Source organism: Piliocolobus tephrosceles, chromosome 7, assembly GCF_002776525.5.
Source record: "Piliocolobus tephrosceles isolate RC106 chromosome 7, ASM277652v3, whole genome shotgun sequence".
Lineage (NCBI taxonomy): Eukaryota > Metazoa > Chordata > Mammalia > Primates > Cercopithecidae > Piliocolobus > Piliocolobus tephrosceles.
This window is the reverse complement of record NC_045440.1, coordinates 125273932-125286313: the sequence shown is the minus strand read 5'-3', so window position 1 is coordinate 125286313 and position 12382 is coordinate 125273932. Positions and strand designations below refer to the sequence as shown.

The 12382-nt window shown below is 39.8% G+C and overlaps 1 protein-coding gene across 1 annotated transcript; it reads left to right on the top strand.

Annotated features, from left to right (window-relative positions):
* Positions 1–2521: 2521 nt before the first annotated feature.
* Positions 2522–2860, top strand: LOC111550904 (40S ribosomal protein S27). The gene has a single exon (XM_023224627.2). It carries the CDS (start codon positions 2552–2554, stop codon positions 2804–2806), a length of 255 nt encoding a protein of 84 aa, XP_023080395.1. The 5' UTR covers positions 2522–2551; the 3' UTR covers positions 2807–2860.
* The last annotated feature ends 9522 nt before the right edge of the window (positions 2861–12382 follow it).

Genomic DNA, 12382 nt, shown 5'->3' with positions numbered 1-12382 from the left:
CTGGAATGACAGGCATGCACCACCATGCCCAGCTAATTTTTGTATTTTTAGTAGAGACAGGGTTTCACCATGTTGGCCAGGCTGGTCTTGAACTCCTGACCTAAAGTGATCCTCCCACCTCAGCCTCCCAAAGTGCTGGTTTTACAGGTATGAGCCACCAGATATTTGATTTCATCTAATTCTCACAATAACTCTCTAAAATGGTTACTCTTGGATCGCTCTCAACTTTGAGGACCCTGGATCTCAGTGCTTTTGTGGTACTTACCCAAGATTACTCTTCTGATAAAAGTACACTATTTTTGCTTGGAATTGTCTGATTTCAGGGTCCATACTCTTTGCATAAAGGGAGATAAGTAGGCAGGGGTTATTATAAGCATCTTTAACTCCATAGCACCAAGTCAGGTTGTCAGGTGAACTGTCTGCATTTACACACCATGTCAAGGAAGTGCATACATTTTGAGGATTATCTAAGGTATGAAAAACTTTGCTTCAGGAGCAAAAAGTATAAAATCAACTCTGGGCATTTATTTGCTACCCACTGAATTTCGTAACTTCAACATGTTATTCACTCTAGCAAACTAGCCTTAAATTATCAATGGTATGATATATATATATATATTTTTAAGACGGAGTCTCGCTCTGTCACCCAGGCTGGAGTGCAGTGGCCGCATCTCAGCTCACTGCAAGCTCCGCCTCCCGGGTTTACGCCATTCTCCTGCCTCAGCCTCCCGAGTAGCTGGGACTACAGGCGCCCGCCACCTCGCCCGGCTAGTTTTTTGTATTTTTTTTTTTTAGTAGAGACGGGGTTTCACCAGGTTAGCCAGGATGGTCTCGATCTCCTGACCTCGTGATCCGCCCGTCTCGGCCTCCCAAAGTGCTGGGATTACAGGCTTGAGCCACCGCGCCCGGCGGTATGATATTTTTAAATGTTTATGACCTTTTTAAATTACCAAAAAATGTTGTTTACATTTTTTACAGTGTTTAGACTCCCAGACTTGTACTTTGTTTTCAACTCCATACTATTTTTATTTGCCTAGAAAACAACCACTTGTCTTTAAGAACATTTACTCTCCGGAGCTGGGCACAGTGGTTCACGCCTGTAATCCCAGCACTTTGGGAGGCTGAGGTGGATGGATCACCTGAGGTCAGGAGATCGAGACCAGCCTGACCCATACAGAGAAACTCCATCTCTACTGAAAATACAAAATTAGCCGGGCTTGGTGGCTCATGCCTATAAGCCCAGCTACTTGTGAAGGCTGAGGCAGGAGAATCACTTGAACCTGGGAGGTGGAGGTTGCAGTGAGCTGAGATTGTGCCATTGCACTCCAGCCTAGGCAACAAGAGCAAAACTCTGTCTCAAAAAAAAAAAATTATAGATAGATAGATAGATAGATAGATAGATAGATAGATAGATAGACAGACAGATAGATAGATAGAAAGAAAGAAAGAAAGAAAACATTTACTGCCCAGATCTAGATGTGTGCCTAGGCCATCTAAGTCTTGGATCGGCTCACTTTAATACATTTTTTAGGCAACTTCTGACAATGACTGCAATTGTCTCTCTCTCCCCAGTTAGACTGTGAACTTCTTGAGAGTGTGAACCCAAAATGTACGAGACAGGTCTCAGTCAATTTAGAAAGTTTATTTTTCCAAGGTTAAGGACGCACCTGTGACACAGCTTCATGAGGTCCTGGTGACATGTGCCCAAGGTGGTCATGGTACAGCTGACTTTTATACATTTTAGGGAGACATGAGATATCAATCAATATGTGTAAGATGTACCTAGGTTTGGTCCAGTAAGCAGGGACAACTTGAAGTGGGGTTTTCCAGGTCAGAAGTAGATAAGAGAAAAAAGGTTGCATTATTTTGAATCCTTGATGAGCCTTCCGCTGAATACACCATTTAGTCTGGCTCAGTAAATCTGCATTTTTACATAAGCAATAGGCAAAGGGAGCAATCAGATATACGTTTGTCTCAGGTAATCCTCAAAGGGATGCCTTTGGGTTCTGTCTGTCTTTTGTCCACAAGGAATTTCCATGTGGGCAAATAGTGAGGGAGGTATGTAACTTCTTACCTTTGTAGCTTAACTTATTTAGGAATAAAATGGGAGGCACGTTTGCCTGACATAAACCCAAACTTGACTTTTCCCTTGGCTTAGTGATTTGGGGGTCCCAAGATTAATTTCCCTTTCAGAAGAGCAAAGATGGTGGCATTTTATTCACCTTTGTTTACCAGTGCTTGGCATAATGCTGGCATGCAGTGGATGCTTAGCTGAGAGAGTAAAAGAATGGTTTTTTTTTATTCTATTGAGAATATATGTTATACGTAGTATTTCTAGGTTCCAGTGACAGAAAAAAAAGGCACAGTAACTCACAGTTGAGACACATGTAATGTCTGAATGTAGACAACACATAGCAAAATTGATAGACAATTACTGAACTTTACTGCATCGCAGTCATTTTTAGAAAGGCTATTTGCTGAAGAGCATATATTTGATTAGAAAATTTCGCTAAGAGTTTTTCCGGCGGTGACGACTTACCCACACGAGAACATGCCTCTCGCAAAGGATCTCCTTCATCCCTCCCCAGAAGAGGAGAAGAGGAAACACAAGAAGAAACGCCTGGTGCAGAGCCCCAATTCCTACTTCATGGATGTGAAATGCCCAGGATGCTATAAAATCACCACGGTCTTTAGCCATGCACAAACGGTAGTTTTGTGTGTTGGCTGCTCCACTGTCCTCTGCCAGCCTACAGGAGGAAAAGCAAGGCTTACAGAAGGATGTTCCTTTAGGAGGAAGCAGCACTAAAGGCACTCTGAATCAAGATGAGTGGGAAACCATCTCAATAAACACATTTTAGATTAAAAAAAAAGAGAGAAAATTTCGCTAAGAATAAATGAGTCAAGTTTGTTTTAAGATTGACTTGAGCAGAATGTGTATGTTTTATGTTAAGTAGCATTCATCAAAACCAATAATGTTGCCAGATTTACAAACAGCCGACAGATTTTATGTGTTCTATGTCTCCTTTGAAATTGTTTAAGATGTGTTAAGCACTCTTAGCTACATTTGTTAAATATGCAGGTTATTGTAAATAAATCGTAATGCATCAATTTCTATGGATCTAGAATTTGTTAATCCTACAACAGGATGAGGAACATGTGAGCTTTCTCTGAAATTTATCTGGTTTGAGGTCAAAATGTTTGAAAGAAGAAGGCATTGCATTATACTGTAGCTGAGAAGACAAAAGGCAGCAATTTGGGAAAAAGAAACTCAAGCAAGTGGTAACTGGGGTGGCTGGTGAAGAAGAGAGATGTTTCTGAAAAATGAAAAGAAAGGAATATTAAGACAGGTTGCCAGGGAAATATTAAAAGAGGCTTCTTAAAAATAAATAGATAAATATTGAAATTTCAGGTAAAGAGAGAAAAGTGCAATAAATCAGCAATCTACCTCATTTTGTTGAGAGTGGAGAGAAACCTCTTTTAAGTTCTCATAAACGGTTTCAGGAAGATCAAGCTTTACTTGAATTACAGACCTGTCAAAGATTCAGTGGGGAATAAGACAAATGTGGCAGATATCTAAGCGAAGGAAATGTGTCTTTCATTAAAACCTTTCGTATCACAAAGAACTATATATTTCTTGACCTTGAAGTTGTTCAAGGATTACTATTTGCTGTGTAATTTAGTAAATGCTTTTATCTATCTCATAGAATCAAGAACATACCCAATGTGGGAACAAATACATTTGAATATATTTACAGTCCACATTTGCAGGAGTAGAGGGGGATGTCATCTGTTCTTTTATCATCCACTGTCATCCAACAGTGCCCCCTAACATGTACTCAATAAATACATCAAGCACCATTTCAGAAGTTTCTATATGCATTTTTTTTAGTTTATTAATTTATTTAACATTGATTTTCTATATATGCCAGACCTGCTACTTGGCCTGGAAATAATAAGGTATGTAAAGCAGTATTCTGACCTACGTAAAGAAGAGATTCAAGAAGAGAAGACAGACCTCTGATACGGTTTGGCTGTGTCCCCACCCAAATTTCATCTTGAATTGTAGTTCCCATAATTCCCACGTGTCATGGGAGGGACCCGGTGGGAGGTAACTGAATCACGGGGGTGATATCCCCTGTGCTTCTTATTACAGAAAGTCCTCGAGAGATCTGATGGTTTTATAAGGGGCTTCCTCCTTCACTTGCCTCTTATTTTTCTCTCTCCTGCAACCTTGTGAAGAAGGACATATTTGCTTCCCCCTCTGCCCTGATTGTAAGTTTCCCGAGGCCTCTCCAGCCCTGCAGAACTGTGAGTCAATTAAACCTCTTTCCTTAATAAGTTACCCAGTCTCAGGTATGACCTTATAGCAGCATGAGAATGGATTAATAAAGCCTCTAAGTAGATACCTGCAATAAAACATTTATGATTATTAAAAATAGAGGAGAGGGCTGGGTGCAGTGGCTCATGCCTATAATCCCAGCACTTTAGGAGGCTGAAGTGGGCAGATTACCTGAGGTTAGGAGTTCAAGACCAGCCTGGCCAACATGGTGAAACCTAGTCTGTACTAAAAATACAAAAATTAGCTGAGTGCAATGGTGCACACCTATAAACCCAGCTACTCAGAAGGCTGAGGCAGGAGAATTGCTTGAGCCCAGGAGGCGGAGGCTGTGGTGAGCCAAGATCACACCATGCATTCTTGCCTGGGCGACAGAGCGAGACTCTGTCTCAAAAAAAAAAAAATAGAGGAGAGAGACATTAGTTATATCTGTAGCAGTAGATAAACATGGACTCCAGGAGATTCAATCCAAACTGTGTCTTAAAGTGTGCATGCAGTAGACTTAAATTAGAAAAACACTGCCAAGCCTGTAACCCTGCTGGTCAACTCATCTAATTATATATAAAAGGAAAACCAAACAAATAATTGGAGGAGCATAATATGCTTAATATAACTTGAAACCAGCATTATATTTCCCCAGATATAATTATTATTTATTTCCTCTCAAATTGCCTTGCATAGATATGGTTTATTGGACATATTAGACTATCCAATTGGAGACTGCATTTCTCACCCTCCTTTGCAGCTTAATACAGCCTTTAGAATGCAGGTGGATGTATTGTTAGCAACTTCCTTTTTTTTTTTTTGAGACGGAGTCTCACTCTGTCGCCCAGGCTGGAGCGCAGTGGTGCAATCTCGGCTCACTGCAACCTCCACCTCCTGGGTTTAAGCCATTCTCCTGCCTCAGCCTCCTGAGTAGCTAGGATTACAGGTGCCCACCACCGTGCCCAGCTAATTTTTGTATTTTCAGTAGAGATGAGGTTTCACCATATTGTTCAGGCTTGTCTCCAACTGCTGACCTCGTGATCCGCCCGCCTCAGCCTCCCAAAGTGCTGGGATTACAGGCGTGAGCCACCAAGCCCGGCTGTATGCAACTTTCATGTCACTTGGTTAAAGGATGTTGTTTGCCCTCTACTTGTCCTCTTTTTGTCTTCCTGTGGGCTGAAACCTAGAGCAAAAAGTGACCCAACATTGACCTACATATCTATCTTATTTAAGCCGCTGTGTTTTGTGCCTGTTTGATACAGCAATATAGCCTGTACCTTAGTGAACACAGATATCTCTCCTCCCCCTTGTCAGAAATCAAAACTGAGTTTTAAAAGCAAAAACACACACTTTAGTTGCAGAAAGAACTCACACCCAAAACACAGGAGGGTACATTTTGGGGTTTGGAAGTCAGAGCTGCATTCAAATGTCAGTTCTCACAATGTGATGATAATAGTATTTATTTCGTGTCATCCTTGTGTTGAAAATTGGGTTTGGTACTGGGTATTTGATTCCATTTAATCTTTAGAAAAACCTAATGAACTAGCTACTATCCTCATTCTAGATTCAATTAACTTGAGGCTTAGAGTAGCTATGAGGTCACAGCAGGCCATATACTTAGTAGTAGGAGGAGGAAACAGGATTTAATTCTACACTGTTCTGGCTTATAAAGCTCTACTGTATCCCGCTTTACCCCATACTAGCTGAAGGCAAGGCTCAACCATCTTATCTGTAAACTGTCAATAATCTTTACCTATATATGAGGTTGCTGTGAACACTGGATAAGTCTATGTATATGATAGACTCGTAAGAGTCCTTTCAAATCCTAATAAATAGTAGGCACACAATAAACATTGTTTTTCTTCTCAATAGTCTGAGAGCCCATAGAGTGAAGGAGAAATACCCCTTTTGCCTTTGTAGTTTTCAGCATCCTGTAAAATGTCCGGCAAGAAATAGGTCCTTAATAAACATTAGGATAAATCAGGAGAATGAGGAGAGCACGTATAGAAACCAGAAGATTTAAAATAAAAACATAGGCTGGGTGAGGTGTCTCACACCTGTTATCCCAGTGCTTTAGGAGGCTGAGGTGAGCAGAACACTTGAGGCCAGGAGATCAAGACCAGTCTGGGCAACATAGCGAGACCTCATCTCTACAAAAAATAAAATAAAAATTAGCCAGGTGTGGTGACAAACACTTGCAGTCCTAGCTATTCAGAGGCTGAGGTGGGAGGATCCCTTGAGTCCAGGAATTCGAGTCTGCAGTTAATGGTGATCATGCTACTGTACTCCAGCCTGGGCAACAAAGTGAGATTCTTTCTCCCCCCACCACAAAAAAATATAATAAAAATTGGATCAATAAGGTCAGCAGTATTAACCCTTACTATATTCTGTGAAATACAGTGATTACTTGACATACTTTTTTTTTTTTTTTTTTGAGACGGAGTCTCGCTCTGTCGCCCAGGCTGGAGTGCAGTGGCAGGATCTCAGCTCACTGCAAGCTCTGCCTTCCGGGTTTACGCCATTCTCCTGCCTGAGTCTCCCAAGTAGCTGGGACTACAGGCGCCCACCACCACACCCGGCTAGTTTTTTTTGTATTTTTTAGTAGAGACGGAGTTTCACGGTGTTAGCCAGGATGGTCTCGATCTCCTGACCTCGTGATCTGCCCATCTCGGCCTCCCAAAGTGCTGGGATTACAGGCTTGAGCCACTGCGCCCGGCCGACATACATTTTTTTCCTTTAATCCTCCTGATAGCTCTGTGAGGTTGGTCTTATTATTCTCCCTATTCTACAGATATGGCCAAGGAACCCCAGATGTTAAGTAACTCACTTACAGTCACACAGATATTAAGCTGTGCAGTGGCTTCTACTTGAACTGAGCATTATGTTTGTCCAAAGCCAATCTTTTAATCACCTCCCCATGCCAAACAACAGGACTGAAGAAGCTAAATGCTAGTCTTAGCCCATAACACTGTTTAGCTTTGAACTTCAGAATGCCCCCCAAATGCCCTGTCTCGTGCTCTTCAGCATTGAGGGTGATGATTTGTAGACTCCAGACCTTTCCCAGCTTGACCTCTCAGTGTCCTGCAGTAGCCAGGTGGGCTGTAGCTCTGGCTTCTCCCCTCCAGGGAGTGCTCCTGGGTGGCCAAGCAAGGCCTGTGAGCCTGCACAGCTGCCTTGTGTGTCGCCGTCCAAGCAGCTGGGCACGTGAGCTGCTCCAGCAGGCTGGAGTCAGATTGTGTAAACCACTGTATGCTCCTGGCAGCTTTGGGACTGGCTGAGTCCCTTCAGGAAATGAAGGGAGAACTCCAAGTAAGCTTGACAAGGGCTGCTCTGGGGGCAGGAAGCAACAGACACTTGAACTCACTGAATTTCCAACTCTGGTTCCTTTCAAAGGCACATGTTGTGTCTTAATCTTCCACAAATGTACTCTTGTCTTCCAGTGCTCTAGACACAGTATGTGCTCAGTGAAATGTTGCTGAGTGGATGGACGAATGAATGAATGATTGAATGAAAGAAATGCAATCATGTTTGCTTTTAGAGGGCTGATAATCAAGCACAATATTTATTTTATTTTTTAAATTTATTTTTTTTTAATTAATTAATTTGTTTTTTTGAGATGGAGTTTTGCTCTTGTTGCCCAGGCTGGAGTGCAACTGCGTGATCTCAGCTCACTGCAACCTCTGCCCTCCCTGGTTCAAGCAATTCTCCTGCCTCAGCCTCCCTAGTAGCTGGAATTACAGGCATGTACCACCATGCTTGGCTAATTTTTGTATTTTTAGTAGAGACAGGGTTTCACCATGTTGGTCAGGCTGGTATTGAACTGCTGACCTCAGGTGATCCACCTGCCTCGGCCTTTCAGAGTGCTGGAATTACAGGCGTGAGCCACCGCGCCTGGCCTATTTGGGGTTTTTTTCTTAACAAGCTTTTTGCAGCCAGTGACTTTGAGCTACTCTCCTATTCCCCAACAGCATCACTATTTCTCTTCCACAACCCCTCGCACCAGCCTCACTCTTAGCTGCCACCAGCCTCACTCTTATCTGCCATCTTCCAAATGCCTGACATTTTCTTCCTAAATTTTCTTCTCTTTATCCATAACATTTACCCTTTTTATGAGCTATTGTTTTATGATAATGCTAGGAAATAGCTAGTTATTTGATCAGAATAAAATGTAATTCTGATATGCTCCAGGATTCAACCTCCAAGAAAATATAAATGAATTTTAACAGTAATCTTGCAGACAGTTCTTATCTCTGCTTATTTGGGGTACTATGATAAGCCAATACAAACATATTTTGCCAAAGATAGATTCTTATGACACCTTCAATCTACTACTTATATTTCTCCCTTACATTTAAGGCTGCCACTGTTTTGGAAGAAGAATCAAAAATATTACCTACGGCATGATGAACTTTTCGAATATAAGTACATACACAATTATCATGCACATATGTCTACACAGATTTCCCGGTCATTGAATTATGCTAAGTTAAAGTATAGTTTCATCAGAAATTATGGATAAAATGCAGTCTCAAAGATGGATGGCACTAAAAGTTCCATTCCACATTTTGACTCTTATTCTTAACTCATAGCAAACACATGTAAAAAATCTTTGCAATGAAAAGAAATTTGGAAGATTATATTGGAATCAAGTTTCCAAAAAATGTAGATGCAAAATTATTTTAAGTTTGTTCACAAATTTGTTTTATTGCATAGTGAAAATTGGCACATAATGTGTTAAATAGTAGAATAAAGGATGCCTTTTTTTCTTTTTGTCTCTAGATATGCTGTTATGAGAATAGTGATACTATTTTAAAAATATTCTAACATTATAAATATATAGAAAGGATATAGATATATAGAAAAATATATATATATATATATAAAGTACATAGATATATAGAAAGTAAAGGGTAAACACTCTACTCATCCTTCTATATTTTCCAGTCAGTTGATATATGTCCCTTGAGATTAGGTTGTAAATTATTTTAAAAGAGTAAAGAGCCTGGGTGCGGTGGCTTACATCTGTAATCCCAGTACTTTGGGAGGCCGAGGCGGGTGGATCAGGAGATCAGGAGATCGAGACCATCCTGGCTAACATAGTGAAATCCCGTCTCTACTAAAAATACAAAAAATTAGCCAGGCCTGGTGGCAGGCGCCTATAGTCCCAGCTACTCGGGAGGCTGAGGCAGGAGAATGGGGTGAACCCGGGAGGCAGAGCTTGCAGTGAGCTGAGATCATGCCACTGCACTCCAGCCTGGGTGACAGAGCAAATCTCCGTCTCAAAAAAAAAAAAAAAAAAAAAAAAAGGTAAAGAAGACTTACTCCATAAATATTTATTAAATACATTCTATATGTCAGGCATTGATCTAGGAATATAAGAGTAAACAACTAGACAAAGACCCAACCTCTTATGAAGCTTACTTTGTTTTTTCTGTTTTTTAAATTTTTTTATTATTTTATTTTTTTGAGCTAGGGTCTTGCTTGTTGTCCAGGCTGGCCTCAAACTCCTGAGCTCAAGCAATCCTCCCACCTCAGCTTCCCCTGCAGCTGGGACTACAGGTATGTACCACCATGCCTGGCTTAAAGCTTACTTTCTTTAGAGAAAAACAGACACTAAATAATAAATATAATAAAAAGGCAATGTATAATATATTAATAAGGAGTGGCTAAAACTATAGGAAACTAAAGAATCAATATTATAAGTAAGGGGCCTGTTAGGGATGAGTCTGGGAACATAGCTTGCAATTTTAAAACAGGGTGATTGAGGTAGGCTTCACTGAAAAGGTGACATATGAAGAAAGACATAAAGGAAGTGAGCTAGCCAGCCACATGGATATCTGGTATAAGATCATTCCAGATATATGAAACAGGCCTATGGTGGAATGGCTGGCATATTTTAGGGCCAGAAAAGAAACAGGTGGAGAAAGACTGAGACTAGAAGAATAGAACAAGAACAGAAGTACAAGGTGATAATAGGAGACTAGATCATGGAAGCACTTGTACTCCATTGTAGGAACTTTGGCTTTAGTTTTGCATAAGGTGAGAGCCAGTGGAGGATTTGAGCAAACCAGTAAACATGATAATGACCTTTGTTTTAAAGAAATTACTCTGACTGCTAAATTGAGAACAGACTAAAGGGAGACAAAGGAAAGGAGAACTGTTAAGAGCCTATTGCATAGAGGGGTGGTGTCATGGATCAAAGTGGTAGCAGTGGAGGTGTGAGACAACAGCAAATTCTGGATATAGTTTGAAAGTAGTGGCTGGGCGCGGTGGTTCACGCCTGTAATCCCAGCACTTTGGGAGGCTGAGGTGGGTGGATCATGAGGTCAGGAGATCAAGACCAGCCTGGCTAACATGGTGAAACGCCGTCTGTACTAAAAATACAAAAAATTAGCTGGGTGTGGTGGTGGGCACCTGTAGTCCCAGCTACTCGGGAGGCTGAGGCAGGAGAATGGTGTGAACCCGGGAGTCGGAGCTTGCAGTGAGCGGAGATTGCACCACTGTACTCCAGCCTGGGCGACAGAGCGAGACTATGTCTAAAAAAAAAAAAAAAAAAAAAACAGAAAGAAAGTAGAACCAAAGAAAAAGATTCCCTCCTGAAATACTGAAAGCAGAATGTGAGAGAAAGAAAAGACTCAGGGACAATCTCAAGGTCTGAGAAAATGAAAGGGTAGCATTTGCAGTAAGTATATTTTCCTGAAACTTTAACCTCGATTCACAATATATAATGAACATCATTCCATGTCCAGTCACATAGAAATACATCATTTTAAATAGTTTCTTAGTGGTCTATTTTATGGTTATTCTATAATTTATTTAGCCAGCGTATGATTGCTCTCTTACTTTTTTTTTTCCTGATTTTCTTCTGTAAGGTTTTAGAATTACTTTTTTAAAAAGTTGAATCTTGTTAATTTTTTTGAACAGACCAATGTAGTAGCCTAAATCCACATTTAAAGAAGTACTAGTGAATCTTTCAGAAATCTAGTTCATTAGCAAAATGAAACATTCATATATGTTCATGCTACTTTATAATGCCTGTCAAGTGTTTCATTAATAGATCCATGAGTTCAATAATTTTATTTTTTTATTACATTCACTGTGATCAGAACTTTGGAGAGAAATAGACTTCAGTTCCATTCCTGGAGAAGTTCTGCACCCAGAAAATAAAATACAGGGAGCTTTGTATAGAAAAGGGCCATGGCATAAGATAAATATGTAAGATATGTATTCATATATTTATGTCTTAAGTAAGACAACTTAAGAATTACCATGAACTCCTAATATTTAGAATCGGCATTCATGGTAATTCTTAAGTTGTCTTACTTATGACATAAATATATAAATACATTCTTAGTCTGGCTAAGAATGGTGAGTTTATGCTATTCATCACTTATTAAAACAATGATTTAATCACTTATAAATCCTACCATTTATAGAAGCGGTAAGATTAATCATATAATCACATACATTTATTTTTTGGGTTGTTTAGTTGTTTTGTAATTATTCAAGAGATATATCTATGTCACCAAGAAAAATATCTATTTATCTAGATGATAATTCTTAAATAAACATCAAATTTCTTACTTCTCTAGGTAAGGAAGAAGAGACAATATAGTCTATTGCTAGAAATCATCACAAAATGGCTTGACTGGTTCTATTAGTAGAAGATGAACGGAAGGACCCTTCTCCAAATATTGAGCAAACCAAAGGCAGAAGACCAGGCCATGGAAGGGGTGTTTGTACAAAGCCATAGAGATGTGTATGCATAACAGTCATGGAGATAGTGTACAGTTTATGTGTTTGTACCAGAATTCTTCAGAACTTAAGACTTAAAGATTTGTTTGATTTAATCTCCAATATAGAAAAAAGAAACAATTTAGTTGTAGTTGGCAAAAAGTACAATCAACATGAAAAGTACTGGACTGAAATTTCAAATTCAATTTTTCAACTTTTACTAGAATAATTGTATAATATTACATACTTTCTAGCTTTTACTGATTGTTTTAATTTTTAGAAAAGTAATTGTATATTGTATGTTGTAAATTCTATATTTTGTTATAT